General features: G+C 43.2%; 2 protein-coding genes across 3 annotated transcripts in view; one reads left to right on the top strand and one right to left on the bottom strand.

Moving 5' to 3' along the window:
* The window catches only part of LOC147039292 (glycylpeptide N-tetradecanoyltransferase 1-like), a 65,206-nt gene that overhangs the window by 10,706 nt on the left and 33,112 nt on the right, over nt 1-21,388 (bottom strand). The window lies entirely within an intron of this gene.
* LOC147039294 (protocadherin-15-like) overlaps nt 17,184-21,388 on the top strand; it is a 31,126-nt gene continuing 26,921 nt past the window's right edge. Inside the window, exons 1-2 of the mRNA XM_085903536.1 lie at nt 17,184-17,325; nt 21,268-21,282. Coding sequence (XP_085759662.1) covers nt 17,184-17,325; nt 21,268-21,282 — 157 coding nt within the window. The remainder of the gene's footprint in view (nt 17,326-21,267; nt 21,283-21,388) is intronic.

Below are 21,388 nucleotides of genomic sequence, written 5' to 3'. Positions count from 1 at the left end.
AAGCGTCTGCATTTCATGAAAAGTTAAAATTGTTATTCCATTTTTTTTTTTTTATTAAAGTGATGGCTTCAAAGCATTAAAAAAAAGTGTACGGCACAACATTGGCTTATTTTCCGGGGCCCCTTCATCTTTTCCCCGGTCGAGCACAAAAGATAAGGAAGATTTTCCGGCTTTATCAATTCTTAATTCAGCCGTGTGGTTGCCAGCGTTGCGCGCATTTTTTGATGTGAATGCGATGGAGCTTCTGGTCACTGTTTATCCTCCACTCAATACCTCTTTGTGTTTAAAAAAAAAAAAAAAAGTACAATTTCAGCAAAGGCAATGGTGCGTTTGAGGGTAAAAGCAGGAAAGAGCTTGGATGGGGGATTATTTATCTGACACCCCTCCAAATCTGGTTTAAGACTTTCTAATGAGGTGTTCATTTGGTCCAATCAAGATTTTGAGCAGTGTTATCCCCAATTAACCTGACTGACTCAAGTGTAGCATCTCGCAGAGGGAATTTTGCGTTCGATTGTATTCAAGAAGAATTTCAGGTCGTGGCCAGAGGCGGTGCTAAGAGGGGTGGAGCGGGGGCATCCCCTCATACACATTAAATGTTCCCAAAAATTGGGAGTGGGGGGTGTCTATTTTTTGTTTTTGTTTTGTGGACCCCATTAAACATCCCTAGCAAATATTTGGAGCAAAAGTATTGGGACAATACTGCAGAAACATGAAAAATGTCAACTTCCTGTTGGCATGTCCCAATACTTATGTCCCTATGTTGCATCGCACGTGCTTTCTCGAGGCGACGTGTAAAACACGTGATTGAAAGTAATACTCTGGTCGGACGTTTGTGATGTTTGACGGCGGTTGTCATGTGGTGGAGCTCAGGTCGCCCCGGAGTGGAGCGGATTAGACCCTGCAACCATTTCTTCTTCTTTAATAGGATTTGTCAGTGAGGGGCAACTTTGAGCATGTGTGTGGCCTGCTATGGTCGCAGAGGTACATGGAATGTCAGTCCAAGGTCCATCAGTATTCTAATCCCCGTTTGCTAGGTATGTGTACGTTGTCATGTCGAGGACTTTCCATGTCATAATCCTCCCGGGATAAACTGCGCGTCTGTCAAATGGAGTCATGGGATCCTCTAAGAGCATCAAGCGTCAAAGAATAGACGTATCAAGCTTTGGCGTGCGTGCGGGAGTCACACACTCGACAAAAGACCGAAACGCTCTGTTGCTTCCGAGTTCCTTTGGAATGAAAACAATGTGGCGTCTTAGTCATGGCGATGACATCATCATCATCATCGCTTCCAGTCCAGAAGCGAGCGGTACTCCTGGCCTCCACGCTGACTGATCGATTCTTATTATGCGGCGAACCTCTGACTTGTTCAATCTTGTTTGCACTGCTGCAGTTATTATCCCGCTGAGCTCACGTCACTCTGTGAAATTAAAAAATAAAAAAGGTTAGCATGGAAAGTGCACAATATATATCGTGCAGTTTTCAATTTTGGGACTGGCTGAGAGTCATTTAAATACTAATATGTACTATGCATGACCTTAACCATATTTGGACATTTATCTCATCAGCAGAAACGAATTTCCAATTGCTCAAGTTTCGTCGTTGTTCCGTGTTGGCTAGCGGTGACCTCGCGGGTAATTTGTTTGTGTGGCGCACTAGTTGAAATGCAGCCCTTGATATCTGATCCCCGCGCTGATTGTATGATTACTAAGCCAAACGAGCTCGCTAATTGTTCCGAGGGATCTTAATGAAAGTTCTAATTGAAAACAAAGCAGCTCTGATTCTTGCTTCGGATAATGCTTCAACATTCTTTCCAAAATTGTCGCAAACAATCCTTGAAGGAAAAACTTTCCATTCACTTTGGAGTCTTCTTTGGTGACTTTGTTGAATGGAAATTGGCAACTAAAATGCTTTAACTCTTTTTTTTTTAATCACCCATCTCTTTTGTGACTTGTGTCCTTTCATTTCCTCCCCCTCGTCCTTTTCTTCCTCCTTCACAGCCATACTTGAACTATCTGCGCGTATTCGGGATTATCTTCGTAGCTGCGATGGCGACAATGACCGCAGCAACAGATGAATTCGAAAATCTTTAGGCGATGACCTTGCAGCATCAAAAAAAAAAAAGAAAAAAGACAGGAAGAGAGTAACTTAATTATACAGACGAAGAGTGGCAAGGTTTTTTTTTTTTTTTAAATCACATTCTATGGACTTGTGCAAAAAAAACAAAAAAACAAGATTGGTTTGGAGCTTGCTTCAAACGGCAGTTTGTTTGCCTACGGACACGTCCGTAAGTCATTCACGGCTCCCCCAAGGACGTTTGTTGATTGTATTTCACAATTCTTATTCCCGCAGAAGTCGACAACGTACAAAAGGTGACGTTCGAGTCAATTTACAAAACAAATGCAAATTAGTCACCGGCCTTCGATTCAGAATGAGATTCAGATTGTCCAAATCGGATATTTTAAAACCTCGTATTGGTTACATGGAATTTTGCAGGCGTCTGTTAAATATCCGTGAAACGTGCTCAATTAATGTGCACTCTTCGCGATGCTTTGAGCGAGTTGCGAATGTCGACACACCCTATTAAGTTTGCAATAGTCACGCTAACTGCGTCGTATCATAAAATGTAGTCACGCAGGGATTATGATATTGTTTTATTGACGCCCACTATGGCTCGAAGACAAGCAGGAAAAAGGTATTTTGGTCTATTTTCCCCTCTCAGAACACCTGAGCCATGATAATGAATTGTCGTAATAGCACTAAGTGAATCCAGCACGGCCCTCGGTCACAATTTCCCTCTTCGCTAGCTTCATTTAGCATGTGCCATCCCGCTCACTCGCTTGCAGCCAATGGTAGCAATGTCGTCGTTTGTCTGTCCTTTCACCCTCTGGATTCCTTTTGTCCTTTTCTCCGAGCGACTTGTCACATTTGTCTTTGTAACGCTCTAAGTTGGTTTGCTATCAATTTGGATTGGGACTGAAGTGAGGCCGCTTATAAGGAAGATCAGTCAGTTGTGTTGATTTGACGTGAAGCATTTCAAGTTAACGCAAGAGCGAGTGGCCAGATATGTTGGATTGACGTGCAGAGGCAAAGAGATAACCGTGATTGACAGTTCCGTATTCCGATAAGAGGAGCCGATTCGTGTTCTTCCGCACTCAGGTGGGTCAGTCCGGGTGATGAGCAATTAAAACGAGATAGCAAGAAGTTCTGCCTCAAGACCAAAACATTTGCTTAAACGATTAAATTTGTTTTTTTGCTTGCAAAAAAAAAATCTGGCTAGAGAAAAGGGACATGTATGTGCCGGTGCTAGAAGGGGGGCCTTGGGGGCACTGCTCTCCTCCTAAAATATGCCAAGCCAGATAATTCACTTTTGGGTATTTAAAAAAAAAGATTCCCCTACATTTTTGATACAATGAATCTCCATCAGAATATTTTGGAGGATTTTTTTCAGTTAGTAAAAAAATCTTTTTTGTTTATATAGTATCCTAGATGTGCCAGTATTATTTTTTTTAGGTTGTGCAATAGTTTGCAGCGCTGTCCAAATGCAACTACTTCAAAGTGAGCTATTTTGACCATTTTGTTCCCCAACAAAGAGAAAATATTAGCTCTCGCTGTGATTCTCCAAACTGTATTATTCTCCTTGAAAAGGTCAAAAAATCAATGCGTATTGGATCTCATTAAAAAGTGAAATGATTGGAACAGGTACAGCCTGTCTTTCTATTCATTTTTCCTTCATCCCAATGAGTCACATAATGATATTTTACTATCAGGCTTTCTCCCTCCTTGCTTGTCTTATTAGCAACTCCTCGCCATCACTCAGGCTTTGTATCCACGCAATCGTTGCCTCTCTTGCATCTCCGTCCGTCTGTCCTCGCCGGGCTTTCTGTTCATCCGCATTCTAATATTCCGCCATCAATTCATCTTTCCATCTCCTTTATTTTTTCTGCGCGATGGTTGAGTAGATTAGGAGCTGGCGGGACCATCCTATTACTGGAAGGTTACACTTCCCATCTCGCCGGCAGACATCAACAACACGGTGTTCTGTCAAAATGCCCTTGAGAGAAATGTTGGATGCATATTGTCTGTCTATGCTTTGCTTTGACCCTCAACCACAAAAAATAACATTGTTTTTGCTCAACATTGGATCAAATCTCACGAAAGGAACTATGCAGCAAAATATTTCATCGGATCTTGGCAGTGTAGGCCCAAACACGGTAACGATCCAGGGGGGGGGGGCCTATTTGGTTTAACCTCCCGACTCTGAGCCGTCAATATTACAACAATTACCAGCAAAGCAGAAAATGTCAATATGTGACATTTGCAGAGGTCAGCCGCCCCCGAAATTGTGTTATGACCTGATATGATTTGTTGTAAGGCAGAAAATTGTCATTGTGCTACTTTCATGAATATCGTCTAATCAAAAGAATGGGAAGCCGGGGAAATTCTTTTCTTCCTGTTTCCCGATGGCAATTCCCGTTTTTTTTTTCACCTCTCGCCGCACGCGACAAAGAAAAGCTGCATTGTGTGCTAGTCAACATGACTCCTCGTTATGTAGCCAAGTAAGTGTAAAATCGACTTTAAGCCGGAAAGCGGCTCACTGACACCGATGGTGCTTGGCGTCTGCGGGGACGAGTGAGCGTGAAAAATGAGAAACAAATATGTTATTTTCTTTCGATAAGCGATGTTTGAGATTGGAGCCCAACGCACGCGGATTGATTATTTGGATATTATATTTGCGAAGGAAGCAAAGAATGAAATGAAAGTGAATTTTGCTGACCTTTCCGAAGAACCTCACTTGTGGCGCAGAAATAAGACTCAAGATTAAAAATAAAAAAATAAAAACATAATGAGCTACACTTGGACAATTTAATGAGATGTAAAAAAAAATAATTATTCCTTTGCTAAGCTAACAATGCTTACTTGTGAGAGATACGAATGTGACAATATGCCTGTTGTTTGAAGCGTGTCAACGAAAAAGAGGTCAGCTATTTTCAACTACACAAGACTTGGCGCTACCAATAAACATTTTAAAGGGCAGTCGTATTCTAAGCGCCGTCTTGTTTACTACTTGGCAAAATATTAAAAGGGTGCAAAAAAAAAAAAAAACTCTTCCAAAGAGTGCTGCGCTGCACGCTGGGAGGCATTGACGGAATGGATGCATCAAGGAGATCAGCGGCGGGACGCAAAAGTAAGAGAACAATTATTCCCATAGGAAATTGCAGAAATAGAAATACAGCGTTGCCTTGACTCAACTGAATTGAATTCATTCCGTGATGTCACTTACACCACTCAAATCATCTTTCCCCATTGATGCCAATAGAAATGCTATTAATCTGTTCCAGCTACCCAATAAAACATGCACGTTTTTTACAGTCCTGCACTTTATATATTAAAAAATGCAGAGGATAAAGAATATATGCCTGTGAGTATTGCTGTGAGTTCTGTTTTGCTTTGTTCTGACCTCAAATGTACGCGTTTTGCATTGGCATCAAGCTAGCAAACTATCCAGGCTAGCACAGTCTACCAGAGTTTACCACAGTTAAATTCTCAGTCTTAAGTAATACAAGGTGAATTCTGGTAGGACGTGCAGATGTCCCCTAAAGTCTTGAATCTTAAATTAAATTCTCGCTTTGTGCCTTTGAAGTAAGTCGGGATGCTTTGAAAGACGCGGGCGGCTCCGAGCCATGTTGCCCCCATCGCCTGGGATCCTCTTGGCTTCAATGCTTTGCGTTTTTTGTTCAATTTCAGTTTGATGTTTCCAGAGCTGCCGTGCTCACCATACTAACCAAAAGTCCAACGCCAATGCTAACTGCCTAGCTTGAAATCGGACCCTAATTACAATTAACTAAATCTAACGCCATTGGCTCATTGCTATCCCAGTTTATTTCCATGCAAAAAAAAAAGAACGTCCAATTAAAATATAAACGTACGGCAGAACAAATGAGGCACAATGCATCCCTTGAGTGATGTCATTGGGGACGATAAATCCTTGTTCTCTTAATTAAAGCTGCATCCCAACGATGAGCGTTAGCGTGGCCCGCAGCCGATTTTCCTTACACCGTCGAGGGAGGACAAAAGAAAAAAAAACACTTTTTAAGCAAATAATGATGCTTATTGTGCTTGTTAGCCAGTAGAGAGCGTGAAATTTGGAGAAGTATGGGAGATTAAAAAAATATATATATATTATGATCATTATCCAAAGAGATGGCAAATGACTGGAGACGTCAGTGACTGAAATCCAATCTCGGATCAAGATGACAGGATAAAAAAAAAAATTAAAAATAAGAGCTTAATTAATGGAAGTGCTTGTCCCTGCGCAGTGTGACCATGAAGCAAATAAACATTTGCTTGATGCCGTGGGGACCTGGCGCTCATGCCATCGACGCGCGCGCAAATGCATCTTAATTAGCAAACGCTGCAACATTAGCCTTCGCTTACTTTCGCGACAACTTTTTTTTGCACAATTAACCATGAAATACAATTATTGCAACTTTTTCTTCCTTATCATGCAGTACATTCTCAACACGTAAAACCCATGCATGTTTTTTTTTTCTTTTCCATCCTCTTCTACATGGACATTGTGGTGAACGCGCGAGGACTAATATTCATGATATTACGCTTTCTCTTTTGCGGACGCACGCACCGAGTGACACGAGCATTTATCTAAGCGACTGCGCGGTGCCAAAGGTTCATTGGAAGAGTCGTAAAAAGCCATCCTTTGCCATTAGCATGCTAATCACGTGACCTTTGCAGAGTCAATCAAAAAGGCTTTGATATTTTTAGAGGCTTCAAGCCGCTAATAACGTCGCCGACAGCCAGCATGCTTTGAAAGAGAAATTGTGTATCGTTCATTTGTTCTTCAGGTCAAGGCAGGCCCCGCTTGCGTTCTGGACTTGATGAACAATTGATATCCATTTTTTATGACTTGGAATTCTCGGAATGTTCAACTAAAACAAACGCTACGATTGGTTCAATGTCTGTATACTGACTGTATACATTGTATACTGCCCCCTAGTGGCCACGGCATGCACGCCAGAGGGAGCAGCTCGGAATTGAAGCAAAAAGAGTGACGAAAACTACATTTTTTTGGGTCATTACTGGAATGTAACAAACTTAGTGAACGTTAGCCTCTCTGAAATATGCCGTAAAATTAATTCTACAATTTTCTTTCATTCTGAAATGAGGTTCAAATGACCAGGATTGAACGATTTAACTAAGTGTAAAAGGCAGTTTGACTTTTTGACTCTTCACTTTTTGTAAATCTTCGACATGTTAATTGGGTTTCCTCTCCTGGAAAATTGAAGCTGGCCAAGTTTTCATCTTTTTACTTGAGGGCATGAAGACACGCGAACAAAATGAAAATCAGTCAAGTCTTTTCTCAGCTATTGCCAAGCTTAATGAAGTCGTATTTACAAAAGTCGACTTGAAAAGAACACGTTGTCACCGCAATACTTTTGCCTTGCTCAAAGCCTTTTTGTGACAGAGTTCTCGTGGGAATGGAAAGTTTTACTTTTGTTTATTGTTGTCGTACAGTAATTATGATCCGTGGGAAAACAACTTCTCGACTTAAGTCAACCTAAAAGACTTTTCGGAGTAGTTCCAATTGAATGTGTCAGATAGGGCCAAGGTGGGGCGCACAAACATACAAGTATGATTTGCTCTCCACTTTTTGCACTATTTTCTTTTCTGCAGCCCCCCCAGGTGGCGCCCTTTATAGAAGCACTTAAGCCCACCCCCGTCCCACTGAGTCGCACTGCAGCTGCACTGAATAACTTAGGCGACCCGCTTTGTGTGTTTGAAAGGAGGAGGAAGGGTTGAATAGAAAAAAAAGCTCCCACTGGGTTTGGTTGGTTAGTTTTTTTTTTTTACAAAAGGCTTTGGGACAAATCTATGCTCAGTCATCAATACTCTGCATGTTGTGTTTTCGGTGAGTCCACTTTTTTATCTTTCTTCATTCAACTATTTCGCACGGCCATCAAGCGCAATTGATGCAAAGTCGGAAAGGCCAAATTTACTTTCAACACGACAGGGGGAAATGTTCTTTTTTTTATTTCACACCCTTGCCAAAGAACAACCTGACCAGACCTGACGCTACATGACATAAAAATACAACAAAACTGAGCAAAAGCTGATTGTTCGGAACAGAGTCGACAAGACCAACGAGCATTAACAAAAAAACAGAAAAAGTTACGATTTAAGTCTTTCAAAGATTAAACAAATTAAAAAGAGTCCAAACAAACATAAGAAAGGATTAAATAATTATCCCAATCCTTCAGAGACACTCCACAAACTTTCATTATGGAGCCAATTGTAAAGAAAACGTAAACAGAGAGACAATATAATAACTGGCTTCAATGTCCCTCCAGGCCCACAGCAAATATAAAAAAACTGCTGGCAGGCTCAGTTATTCCCATTGTTCGTGATGATGCGTTACTTTCGCATGGCACTAAAACTGAATTTGCCACAAATCCATAATTTGGAGCCATTACGTAAGGCCGCGCGTGGGAGATAACCACCCCATTGATTAACCCATCTGGGCTTGTGATATTTTATTCAACTAACATGACCCCGTTTTTGGCCTTCTGGAGTACAAAAAAAAAAAAGCAAGCTCCAAAAAAACAACTTCCCAACCGGCAAGAACTTTCAGCTTTTCTTTTTTCTACTATCTATCGTCCCATCCATTGATGGGGTTTGCATATGTTTGGAGTCAGGCGCCCAACTTCAAGAAACACACACAGTCAAGAGGAAAGCTGAAGCCGTATATATTCCCTTTCTTGGGTAAACAGCCTGTGGCATTGTGCCGTCATTACCTCCCGCTCTCATTAGGGAGGGAATGTGGACCATAAGTCAGCCCTGAGGGGGGATACTAGCCGGGCTTTGTGCGTCTGTGTTGTTCCAAGACTCAAGAAACTCGATGACGTCCGCGATCACGTCAAATGTGATCAAAACTAGCCAAAGGAGTGTTGGATTTACTACACGTGGTGTCAACAACAAAAAAAGATGTTGCGTATTTATTCAATTGAAAACGTCATATTTATTAACTGTGTCCATCTCTTCACTCACTCTTTGCGCTATTGTTTGATTCGAATGATGCACTAAGTGCACACAATATTTATCATCAAATCTCCTCAAAGGTAATTTTGTTTCGATTAAAGTAAATTGGCTTTGAAAAGAGAACAATGGACCCTTTCATAAAGACCGTTTTTAAAAAAAACTAAAAATTTTTTAGGATGTGATCAAAGGCAATGCAGGCAATTTGCGCACACTCTCGCTTCATTTCACATATCATGATTATATTGTATTATATTGTTTTATATTGTATTATATTATATTATATCATATTTTATTTTATGATATTTTATGATATTATATTATATTTACTGAATTTAAGAATATTTACCGGACAACTGTGCTTCCTGTACAATGTCGCGCGCAAATTCTATCGCTTGAATCTAATTGGCGGCTGCATTTTCAAAGCAGAAAAGAATTTCTTTTATTTTTTCCGTAGTTTGCTATGATTAGCTTTGGCCCACTGAGCTTTTGCTTGGCGTTCCCGGAGCCCAATAGGATTTGCGTGTAATCCCATCGAGCAGACGGGAGCAGATGGACACCCGGGTGAGATGCCAACGTTGTAGCCGAGGGGCTCTAATTGGACTGCCCCCGAGTCGGCCCCGAAGCTTCGCCGCTTGTAGTCTTTTCTACCAACAATCGGAAACATTGTATGAATTCGAATGACTTCTGACTGCTTGGCCGAGTCGTTTTTAAAATAGTGTCAACATGTTAATTACTACTTTCCTATTTTCAGAGGCTTTGATGGCCTCTTACAGAAAAGAGCACAATGTGATTTTGCAATGCCTCGCCCGATGAATCGGACTATTTCGGTAGGGGGGGACTTGTTGAAATCTCAAGTGCAAACCCAAGAGCAGATGGACAGACGAAGAGGTCCGCAGTGATGAGACTGCTCTGGCTCAGCGCCCCCATCCATCAAATTGCGAGTTTGACATCAAATTAGAAAGTAAAGAAAGTAATATCTCCGAGCAGATGGTCTTCTTTGGGCTATTAGTCATTCCATCACAATTTACTGGCACAAGACAAAGTGTCGCATTCCAGTAAGTTGGCCGCAAGGGACGTGACTGCTTTTTTTAAATTTTATTTATGTAGTTTTTGCATCACATGGTTCTTCTTATCATATCGTGGAACTTTTTTTTTTTTTTATCAGCTCATTGTGGCTTTGTCGCTATAACCCGTTTAACACGTCTATAAAGGCCCACTTTGCAGGCCATTTATCAAAAGCGATGTGGCCAAATGACTTTTAACTAGCTTGGCAGCTCAGCACTCTCACAGCTTCTATCCAAACAGCTGAGAGTCGGTCAAAAAGCAAAGTTGTATTAAATAGCCTGATTAATAAAACAACGCGGCGATAAAGTGGGCATGGTTCCGCAGCCGCGCCAACGGCCCTTGTCATTTGCTGTGGAGCCGCGTGCGCTTGGACCTTTACGGCAGACGCCATTTAAATGGCTCTAAAGAGCTGCGGTGCACAAACATTGCTGGTGCTGCAATTTTTGACTTAACACCTGGATTCCATATTGGCGCGGGGAAAGTCGTTAAAAATAAAACGGCGGCAGCGCATCATGTGCATTAAAAGGAGAACTTTTATTAAGCGGAAAATGTGTTAATTAACATTTCTAGTCTTCGAAAAATGGAAAGGGAGAAAAGACCCGAGTGTGATTACTTTATTGTTGCTCTGTAAATAAAGTTGAGTGTAATTGACGGTCATTATGAATGCATCAACCTAAACAAAATTAGTGGCTAACTGCAAGTAGCAAGAATCCACTGTACTCGAAAACTGGTTGCATTACTACTTATTCATCCCCCAAAATGTCACAGTGAGTGCCAGGAAAAACGGTGTCATTTTTTTGCAGAGGATAAAGGAAGTATCATTATGTTATCTCACGGTCTGAATTGTATTTGTTGCTTTGTATTCAGTAAGTGCATTTGTGCTTATCATGACACTCGTCTATGGCATTAACATTTTTTTTTTTGCTTCTTCCCTTGCAGCAAATTCAAGACGCTGCTCCCTTGCTCTCAGTCTCTCTCTCTCTCTCTCTCTCTTGCTCTCTCTCCACCTCCCATCCACTTGCTGCCTCCTGGCTCCGGTTGCCAAAGCAGACGGGGAACACAAGAGGAGGTGTCCTGTTACTCCGCCACACAGCTCACCAACCTCCGCTCAAAAGGCAAAAGACGGATTTCCACGCAAACCCAAAAACCTTCTATTCATCACATCAGGGGAAGCACCCCCCCCCCCCCCCGACCCCCCCCCCACCCTGAGGTTTCGCCGACCCACCCCACCCTCGGTCACGCAGGCTTCCGGATGAGTTGCGCGGATGTTATTTCTCGGATTGCCTCCCGGGTGGCGCGGGGCCCACGCGGAGCCGGCGTACGGAAAAGTGGATGTTAATCCCATGGCTGCGACGAGGAGGATAACGCGGTGAGCGGCCGGCGGGAGACGTGCAACAAAAAAAAAAAAGTGATGTGACGGGAGCTGTCCGTGGTGCTGAAACCAACCAGACGCGTGCTGTGCAATTAACAACAAAAAGTGAAGCGATTGCTGTTGAACCAGACGTATGATGTGCAATTAAAACAAAAAAGTGAAGTGACGAGAGCTGTCCACGGTGCTGAACCTGACGCCTGCTGTGCAATCACCACAAAAAAGGACGTGCTGTCCGTGGTGCTGAAATCAACCAGACGTATGATGTGCAATTAACACAAAAAGTGAAGCAATGAGAGCTGTCCGCGGTGCTGAAACGCGCCAGGCGTCTGCAATTACCATTAAAACGAAACGAAACAGACGTGGTTTTGCATCAAATCGTCACATTCACGTGCAGCAGACGGAAACTAGATGTGTTATTAATGATTTAATTGCCACTGCACGATCCCAGCAAGTTTCTATCCCGTTTCACGTGTACGGAATGAAAGCCTACCTTTTTAATTCTAATGCGTGCGTGTATGTTTTCAACAAGTAGGCAAGCGGGAGTATGCGCTCCGTCTGAGCGCAAGCCGGTTACCTCACGGCAGCCGGTGTCTCGGATTAGGAAGGAAGGGAGAGTCATCCGATTAGCTAAATGAAGGCAAGCTGTCGCTGCCTCCTGCTCCCTCCGACAGCGGGAGAAAGTCAAAGGTTGCCTATGTATGTGTGTGGGCTATGCATACAAACAGCTAGATTTTTTTTTCACAGATAGGTAGGAAGGCTCAATGATTGATTCATTTATTTCAATTTTATCGCTAGGGTAGGAGGTCAATTGGATTAATTGATTGCTTAATTGATTAAATCCATAACATGGATTAGAGGTTTATTGATTAGTTGTTTGTGGGGGGGGGGGGATCATATTTTGGATTTATGAGCTGGACATATTGTTAGTTTGATGGGGTTGTTATTATGGAATATGTAATGGACACAGGTTTGATTGATGGACGGATTAATAATCTGGCGCGTAGGGACATGCTGTCGATTAGAAGTATGATACATATGTGTCATATTGCACGTTCATATGAAGAGCCGGCAGAACGATCGGGTGTATGGCAAGCTGATTGGCTGGGGACACAAGGGGGCGGGGCTAAAGAAAAGCCTCCACAAATATAAGCCCAATATGTGTTTTTAGAGGCTGTGTTTGAATATGTGCGATACCATTAGCTTGTGTGTGTGTGTGTTTGTGTAGAGGGTCAACCAGAGTGAATGTGTTTGTCCAAGCTGGGACACGTCCACTTCTCGGCATGCCAAAGCCTGTTAGTCATGCCGGATGGTAGAAGCGGCAGGTTTGCGGTTTAAATAGCGGCCGCTGCTAAAGTGCTTAGAATGACAGTTTGTCCAGCAAGCCGTCATGGCGCCAAAGAAAAAAGTTTGACGGACAAAGAAAAGAAAGAAAAGCACGCTTCTTAACTGCATTCACAGTAATGAAAGCGTGAAAGCATCTTAATGTCGCAATCGTCGTTATTTGCTTCTCTTGTTTATTATTCTAATTAAAAGTATTGTACAACTAAAGGACAGATATTATAATTACCACAACCAACCATCATTCCCATGGCAACAGGAGACTTCTCATCACACATGGACATTCTCAAAGTAACATGGGGCTAATTAGCCGTGTAGCCTTTCCAAAATGGGAAATATTTCATTTTTATAGTTGAAATTGAATCACTTGATGGCGTCTGGGGTGCGCTGATTGCGTAAAATAACACCGTTGAGATGTACTACGATTGCCACCGCCTTACTGGGGAGAAATCAATCTTGCCATTTGACACATGGATTCTTAACGAGGGGCTGCCATTAAAAGTGGCCAAAGGATTTAAAGCACTTTGCTGGCGTGGGCCGCGATTATTCAATATTTAAAAGCATTTTTTGAGGAGCTAGTTTGAGCGTGATGTCGTCTTTTCAATTGCCTCCATGTCAATGTGTCTCAGGACTCTTTCTCAAATGTTCTTTTCTGATGTGGTTTTTTTTTTTCCTCAAGTACCTGACGAGCAACACCGTACCTCCTTTTTTGCACCGAGTCCATTTACAAGGCCTTTATCTCACCCGGCTCGTTAATCAAACACTTTGTACTACAAGTTGTTGGTTGTCGAGCGGCTGACACCAATCAGACGCCGTGATGCTTTTACCCAGATACTGTTTGCTTGTTTCCCTTCAAACTGTCAGATAAAAACAAAGCAGCAAGTATTTTTCACATTAAAACACAACACGGCAACACCGTGTTTGTCCGAAATGTGAAACTTAAAGAGAAGCTACATTTTGACAAATACAGCACAATTTACACACTATGTTTCTTGTCATGCTGAAACGAGCTTGTTACAGATGATGGTAGAACTGCATACACCAGAAATATCTGACCTATAAAACAAAAAAAGTCCACTAGCTTAATGCTAATACATAAAGAAAAACACCATAGAAGAGTTAACCAAATTAGCATCAATGCTGCCACAGATATTGGATGCAGCAACACATATAGACAGACAATATAAGAACACTCTCAGAGACATATTCTTGGTGCTCCCTGTAATGTTTTTTTATGCAGCTCTGCTTACCTTGTCATTCACTTCCATATATAATGTATTCAAATGACCTTCCTACCGCAAACTTTGAAATCTGGATCCTCTTTTTAGCATGCTCGACGGAGTTTGACAGTTTCGCCGCGTGCATGTTGTTTTCGACAGCTCGTGCGAAAGATTGGATTTACATTCAACAAAAAACAACCAAGTTAATTGTTCCTAACAAGATTATGCGCCCGCCGGCCAAAACACAGCCGGCAATCTGCATATCTGGCAACCCGAGCCGCAGAAGAAGCACCGAGGCAAATCAGTCCAACTTATTTTCATGTCTCATGACAATGTTTTCATTCTCTCCCACCGATTTCTAATTGTACATCCGCTGTGGACATTTTTCAGCGTGATGAAGACGACGTGAATATGTTTTACACTCACAAAAGGAAATACAAACGGGAAGCAATTAAGAAGTCGGCACAGTGTACCACAGACTTAAAAAAAAAAAACTATAAAGTAGGTCAACAATTTTTGTTTATGAAATAAGTTTATAAATGTTTGAAGATTAAAAGGAGCATAGTTTTAATCCATTGTGGTAAAAAATTGCCAGCGTGGTTGTCCCACTTTAAATATCCTAAGTGGCTTTTTCTCTGATTAGCGCCTCGCCCAAAACAGTCCTGGACCCAAATAAAAAAGTTGTGTCCATATTCTCATCAAGACACTCCAAATGTGCCGTTATAGGTTTTTTTTAAATTGTATTTACTTATTTATTTTAAAAAAACTGTCAGCAAGGATTTCCACACCAGATAGTGTTTTTTTTTTTTTTTTTCTAACTTCATGGCACCAATGTTTATCTCCGCTGCAACGTGTTAGTAAGCCAAGGCGAGACTACACGTCGAGCCATAGTGTGTTAGCGGTGTTAAGTCTTGCCCCCGGCTGTGTGCTTGTGTGTGTGTAGGGGGGGGTGGGATTACGGTGCCAACTTCAAAGTGTCTACTGGTGTGTTGCCAGGTCAGCATGTTTACACGGGGGAATATAGTGTTTTCACACATACACACACACGGACGCCCCCCCCCCCCCCCCCCCCCCCCCCCGAGTCCACTGGTCTTATCAGTGGTCCCAGCGAGCGTTTAATCAGGGTCAAGCGGGAGCTCTCGGCATCAGACGAATTCCATCGTCTCTCGTGTCCAACCTTGGCCTCGGCGCCGAGAAGCTTCAGCCGTACCGATATTACTGGGTGGGAAAATTGGACCGCCCGAGGCTCAGAATAGCTTTAACGTCTTTTATTTATTTACAAATGTTTTTTCTTAGCTCGGAAAGTCAGGTCGCTCATATCTCAAGGTAGAGGCGATATTTTGGAAGATGACACGCTCATCTGTGTCCGGACAATTTTTCACGCTATTGGGTGTGGATTTGTTGTACCTGTCAGGTTGATTGTTAAAGCGCAAAACTACAACCTTGAAAAAATAATTAAAAAAAGCCTTTCGTGAGATAAAGGCCTTGCTGTTGCACTGTTTTACAAGATAAGAAGACAGATTTGTTTCTCTGCAGGGCAGTAAGAAGCGCAACTCTTTATTTCTTCTGCTTTCTCTCCTCAACTCTGCTTCCCCAATGTAAAAGCGCCATTTTTCAGCACGCGGTCGACGGCCAATTATTTTCACAAAGTCATCAATTATTCCCGCTCTGCGCTGACGTGATGAATATTGGACAAAGTTGTCAGTCCTGACGCATACTTGCTCTTTGTCTGCCCCGTGTGAATCAGAATCATGCTATGTCGCGGTGTCCGTTTTTATGGACGATTCGTTTGATTCGTCTCCATTGTGACTCAAATTGGCGGAGACAAACATGCTATGTCGTCGTGTCTGTTTTTTAGACGATTCGTCTCAATTGTGACTCAAATTGGCGGACACAAACATGCTATGTCGTCGTGTTCGTTTTTTGGATGATTCGTTTGATTCATCTCCATTTTGACTCAAACTGGCGGTAATTAGCCAACCCAACGCCGGGCCCAAAAGGGATCGAGCCAATGCCGGGTTATTTATACCCAGCACGTAAGATTTAACCCGGCACGATTTTGAGTTGCGAGTTGAGCTGAGGTTGTCGCCGTGGAAGCAGGCGAGAGGTGCGTGCTAGCTTGCGCGGCCTGCTCTAGGGCAGTGTGTCAAGCTGGCACGGTGGGAATTAGTTCATCTGCCAATTAGTCGAGCAGGAGGACGGCTTAATGCAGTCACAGTTGAGAAAATAGCGAGTCACAAGTCGAGCGTTGAATTCTAATTGCTGGAGTATAAACATGATTAGGAGTCGTTAAAGCAAGCAGAGCCGTAGGAAACAAAAGCCAAACATTTATGAATGGAGAAAAATAAAAAGTTTCTTTACATCTTAAAACCATCGCCAAGCGGGTCTGCTTGACTGACCTGACATCGCAACTCCTTTGAATCTTTCATTCTCGCCTCGTCTCGAAATTATTTATGGACGGCACAATTAAAATTATATCCTTGTTGACAGTGGAAAGGAATATTTAACGCTCCCGGCAATTTGACGCCTTGTTGCATAATTTCATAGTTGAGAAGATGCGTAATATGCGGCAATATCTCTTAGGCTTAGCTGCATTTTTGTCTTGTTTTTTTCTATCCTCATTTGGACGATTGCAGGCATTTTGGCAGCAAATTAATTTTACCGACCAATTATAACTGGCCTCACTTTGTTTTGCCATTTTTGTATTCATTGTGCCTTTTTTTTTTTGTGGTGGAGCAATAAAAGACTGATTACATTTGGGAAAGAAGGGTCCTTGGAGGCAGATGTGTGGAAATCCCACAAATTGCTCAAATGATTCGGCGCCACTCCAAGTGACGTAACGACCACAAGTGACACCAAGCCGTCATCTTGCCAATTTATATCCCCGGTCGTTGAAAATATTCCAATTAAATCTCAAGTGCGAGGCGACAGAATAGCAAAGAGTGAGCAGAGTTAATGAGGAGGGGGGAAAAAAAATCCACCAGAAATTAATTTTATTTTGAGTAGTTTTAATCCAACATAAATTTAAAATATTTTGCTGGCTACTTTTAGTTTTATCAACGCTATATTAGCTTATGCTACGTTAATGAAGACAAGTTTGTCTTTCCTTCCTCACATAGCCGGGCGCTCGGCAGAAGATGGTGCTGAAGATGGCGGCGATGTTCTTGATCGGACTACCGTCGCACGCCGGGGTCAAACGGACCGGCAAAACTGGAATAGGAGTCGTTTGTCTGCTATTCTCGCTGATGCTGTCATCTTGCCTGGGCCAAGACACTGATGGTAAATATCCCATTTTTATTTATCCAGATAAAAAGGTTCTGAGCAGAAAAGCTCAGCAGGTTACCCACGTAGCTTCCGGCTTCATTTGTCAGAACATTCATACAGAGTTTATCGTTTGGTCCTTGAGATTTATCTGCTTGGCATTTAGCCGACACGAGTGTGCTGATATTCAGCTAAGGCCACGCAGATGTGAGCATCAAGTGTGTGTATGTGTGTGTGTGTGGGCAAGTTTCGAAGGGGTTTCAATTTCATCTCTCACCATCCATTAATTCCCAACGCCTCTCAATGCCGAGCGTGGTAGCAGCGATCCACGTCCGTTTGGTCCCACTCGACGGAATTCTGATGATAACCTAAATTTGATTGATTCGATTCAAACTCGATTCGAACGAGCTCGGCTACGATTGGCAGTTGGCATTTTGCTGGATTCAAGCCAGCTGGGGGTTTGCCTTAATGAACCGCGGTCCCGAGATGTTTCCGGACTCTCGGTAATCTTGCACTTTTAATTAGGCCCCATTCCCGAGACGTATTCACTTTTTGGTTATGATACGACTACTGTTACATTTTTAATGAGCCCAGTATGAGAAAATATGGCCACTTTGAGCTACTGGCTGGAATTTAGCCGTGAACCCATTTGCTCCCGTTTGCTTTCCCTCCCGGGAAATCGTCAAAATGCTATTTATTGCCTCGACTAGTTTGCATTGAAGAATCCCAACGACACGACGGGTGCTTCTCTGGTGGATTCTTGCACTCCCCTTCCCCCCCAAATTAGCAATTCATATGAAGTTTGGGATGCGTGGGCGGCGCCTCGGCGGCTGCTCTAATTGAACGTGATCATCCGCGTATGGGAACAGGACGCAACAGGAGGCCCGACTTTAAAGTCTGCTCGCCTTTGGATGATAAGGCAAGCTGACGTCGAGCCAGAACGGTGCCGCCATCTGGCTAACGACCTGTTTTGCAGCGAGAGCGTAATTCGGACCGACGCTAACGTTGTAACTATCATCATCCATTAGCGTAAGCAATGATACGTTGCGGCAAACTTGCTAGCGAACCGTTCGTGAACATGTAGAGGTTTGTTCCTCGTATTGGCGTCGTAACCGAGGCAGACCGTCGGAGACCCAAGAATTGACTCGCAGCTCAAAGACTCAACACTTGAAATGGGTTTGCGAGAAGCATCTGCGGTTTTGGAAGCGCTATTGTTTACCGCACGCATCAGTCGCTTGGCTCGCTGCTGTCGCCGGCTGTCAATTAGCGCAAGCGTGAAGCGGAGGCAGCGCTCGGATGCGCCTCACCTGCGTGCCAAGCGGTGCCGTGTTTGCCGGGAACAGACTTTCTTAAATCCTTGTCCCTGGTTCATCTCAAGGTTTTATGGAAATTAAAAGTTGGCATTCTTATTTAACAAACACGAGCGAGGAATAGATGAATAAATCAATGACTTTTGTTCTGGATTCAACAAATGACCGGAGCGGACAGATGCTAACATATCCGACTAATGGAGAAGCTTTCTCGAATTTCTTAAACGACTTTGCGTCTATGTTCAAGCCAACAAGCCGTCGCCTCCGGAGCGACATCAATCTAAGCCAAGGTCACGGCGTCCGTCTCTTCTTTTGACTCTCCGTCCAGCTTCTTCTACACTCCCTTGTAATTCCTTCCCCGACATTTACTTCTCCATTCGCACATCGTCCCCTCTCCCCCCCACCCCTCCCTGATTTCACCTCCCCGTCCCGTCCTCCACGCCTGAGTGGATGGACAGTTGGATAGCTGAAGAGATGATGGATGGATGGCGGGGAATCGAAAGGAATTGGACCCCGGGGAGCTCTGGTGAAAGGTGTACCTGCTGATGGAGGCTAAAAAAGGACATGACACCAGAGAACTTTTAGAGGGGGAAACTTACAAAATAAAAAATCTCTCTGGTTCTCTGTGAGTATTTTTATTCAGGCGTTCAAAAGTCCGACTCACGCTCAGATGGTTTGGATCAAGGTGATGCTCGGCCGAGTCATCGTCCGGCATGTATATTTGATGGTAACGCGAGCGTGCTGGTGTTGAGTGCCGGCACGTCAATGTAATGTTGTGCCGGCGTCTCCTGGAGACGTCGCCGGAGACCCGTTTAGTCACCGAGAGGTTCTTTTACACGGACTGCATTCAAATAGTAAATAAAGATATTTTGCACGAAATTGGTTGAATAATGCTTGATTTCCTCGTGATGATCTACACCTCGTTCCCTCCTGCGGAGCGTTTCATCTGCCTGACAGCTACCTGGCATCAGATGGATTTATTCCATTTGCCTCGCAGAGTCATTTCACTGATTATTTTTTGGGAAGGGGAGGGGGGGAGGCGGAGTCTTTCACAAACAGTAGAGAATGAAAGGATGGATGATCTTGTAAATTGTATTCATAGAAAAGTATTAGAAACTCCGCCAATTCGGTTTGAAGCGGCCATTTTGTTCAAATTACGGAACTCATTCTTCGTCGCTACTTTAATTAATCGTGTTCTTGCACAGTTATAGCTCCGGAAAGTTTGAAGATAGCTTCCATACTCTTGACACTTTTGTTCAGTCGTGAAAGTGAAAGCAATTACCTGCAGATCAAACTTTTGACCTCCACTAACTAAAGTCAGGCTTTGTTACTTTGCCACTGCAACGATCTCTGAACATTTCAAGATCTGAATCCATTTGAATTTTCGGAGCAGTCAAACTATGCTAATCCGAGCCAAGCTATTGCAAAGAATCGTTGAGGACGGGAATCGTGCCACTGCAATAAACCACCGCCAATAATCGACTCGGTGAGATTTGCACAGTTGGAGCAAAAATTGCGTTAATTCGACTGTCATGCAGAGATAACGCGAATTACATGATTCAATTTGGCGCGTCTCATTGTGTGCAGCGTCACTTTAGATTACGGCCCCCGACTGATACACTATCATTTGACGGCGGAGTAGAGTGACGGGTAAAAGCTGGCAGATAGATGAGAAACATGTGCGGCGCTACAAAAACAAAAGACGCTGAAATTCCTCACGCGGAACAAGTGGATGAGGGGCATCGTCTTACGGTGAATAAAGAGGCGGGCGAGCGGGAGATGCGCATCTGTCACGCACACCCATTCGCAAACAAATGCACTCCCAAAGGCCAGCAGCTGGTGCGCTAACTCGTAGCTCTTGTTGCGTTCGTGCAGACTCCGCTTGCTCGTGATGCGCAATTACAAAAGCTTGGAAGGAGGCCTGATGGAAATTTCTCTTCCAGTAGTTGAGCTTGGAGAGTCAGACGAATGAACAAACCAAACGTGCTTTCCTCGTGAGGCAGGAGAATATATTGGATTCAGATTGAATCCAAAAATGGATTCAATGAGTTCAATTTTGGTGATACCGATGGAAACCATTAAAGTCACTTAGCTCTGCGACTTCTTAGCGCATTGCATTCAAAGCCGTCGCGTGATTTAGCCACGAATGAAGTCGACTGTGCTCACTCCCACCGCGGCGCAACCCTCCCTCTTCCAAATGGAACCAGATTCAGAAAAAAGAACCCATTTGTGCGTCCGAGAAAGAAATCACATCAGTTCAGCATATTAAAAAAATAATAATAATAAAACTTTGAATGTTGCCGTCGGATGTGCCAACAACGCGTCTCAAGGACAGATGGAGCAGCCCCCCCTGTTGAATACTTGGATGTCACATTGGCAATTCCGGACACCTGCTCGGGTGCAAATGATTTTACAGCACTGGTGTTTTTTTTTTTTCTAAAACGCGGCTGCTGGTTATGAATTCAGGCGGAAAATGTCGTCGCATAATATATCATACAGTACACATTAATGTTGCGCCTTGGAGTGCAGTCTTTTCACAACCTCAAAGGCACTGAAGATTTATTTCTAATTTTCCTCCCTTTTTTTTTTTTTTTTTTTAACTTTCCTTCATTTTTTCTTTTCCTCCCTCCTGGTGTCTCTTCTGCTGCAGACTGGCAATATGAGGGTGAGAACCGTTTCCACTTTTCCTACTCTTCATCAATGTTGTGCTTGTTTGATCCCGCCACACAATCGGCTTAGCATTTAACAGACTGCATGATTCAAATGTTATT

The sequence above is a fragment of the Syngnathus leptorhynchus genome, chromosome 22 (genome assembly GCF_054491065.1).
Source record: "Syngnathus leptorhynchus isolate UIUO chromosome 22, UIUO_Slep, whole genome shotgun sequence".
Taxonomy (NCBI): domain Eukaryota; kingdom Metazoa; phylum Chordata; class Actinopteri; order Syngnathiformes; family Syngnathidae; genus Syngnathus; species Syngnathus leptorhynchus.
Note: the sequence above shows the minus strand (reverse complement) of the source record. Positions and strands in the feature narration are given on the sequence as shown.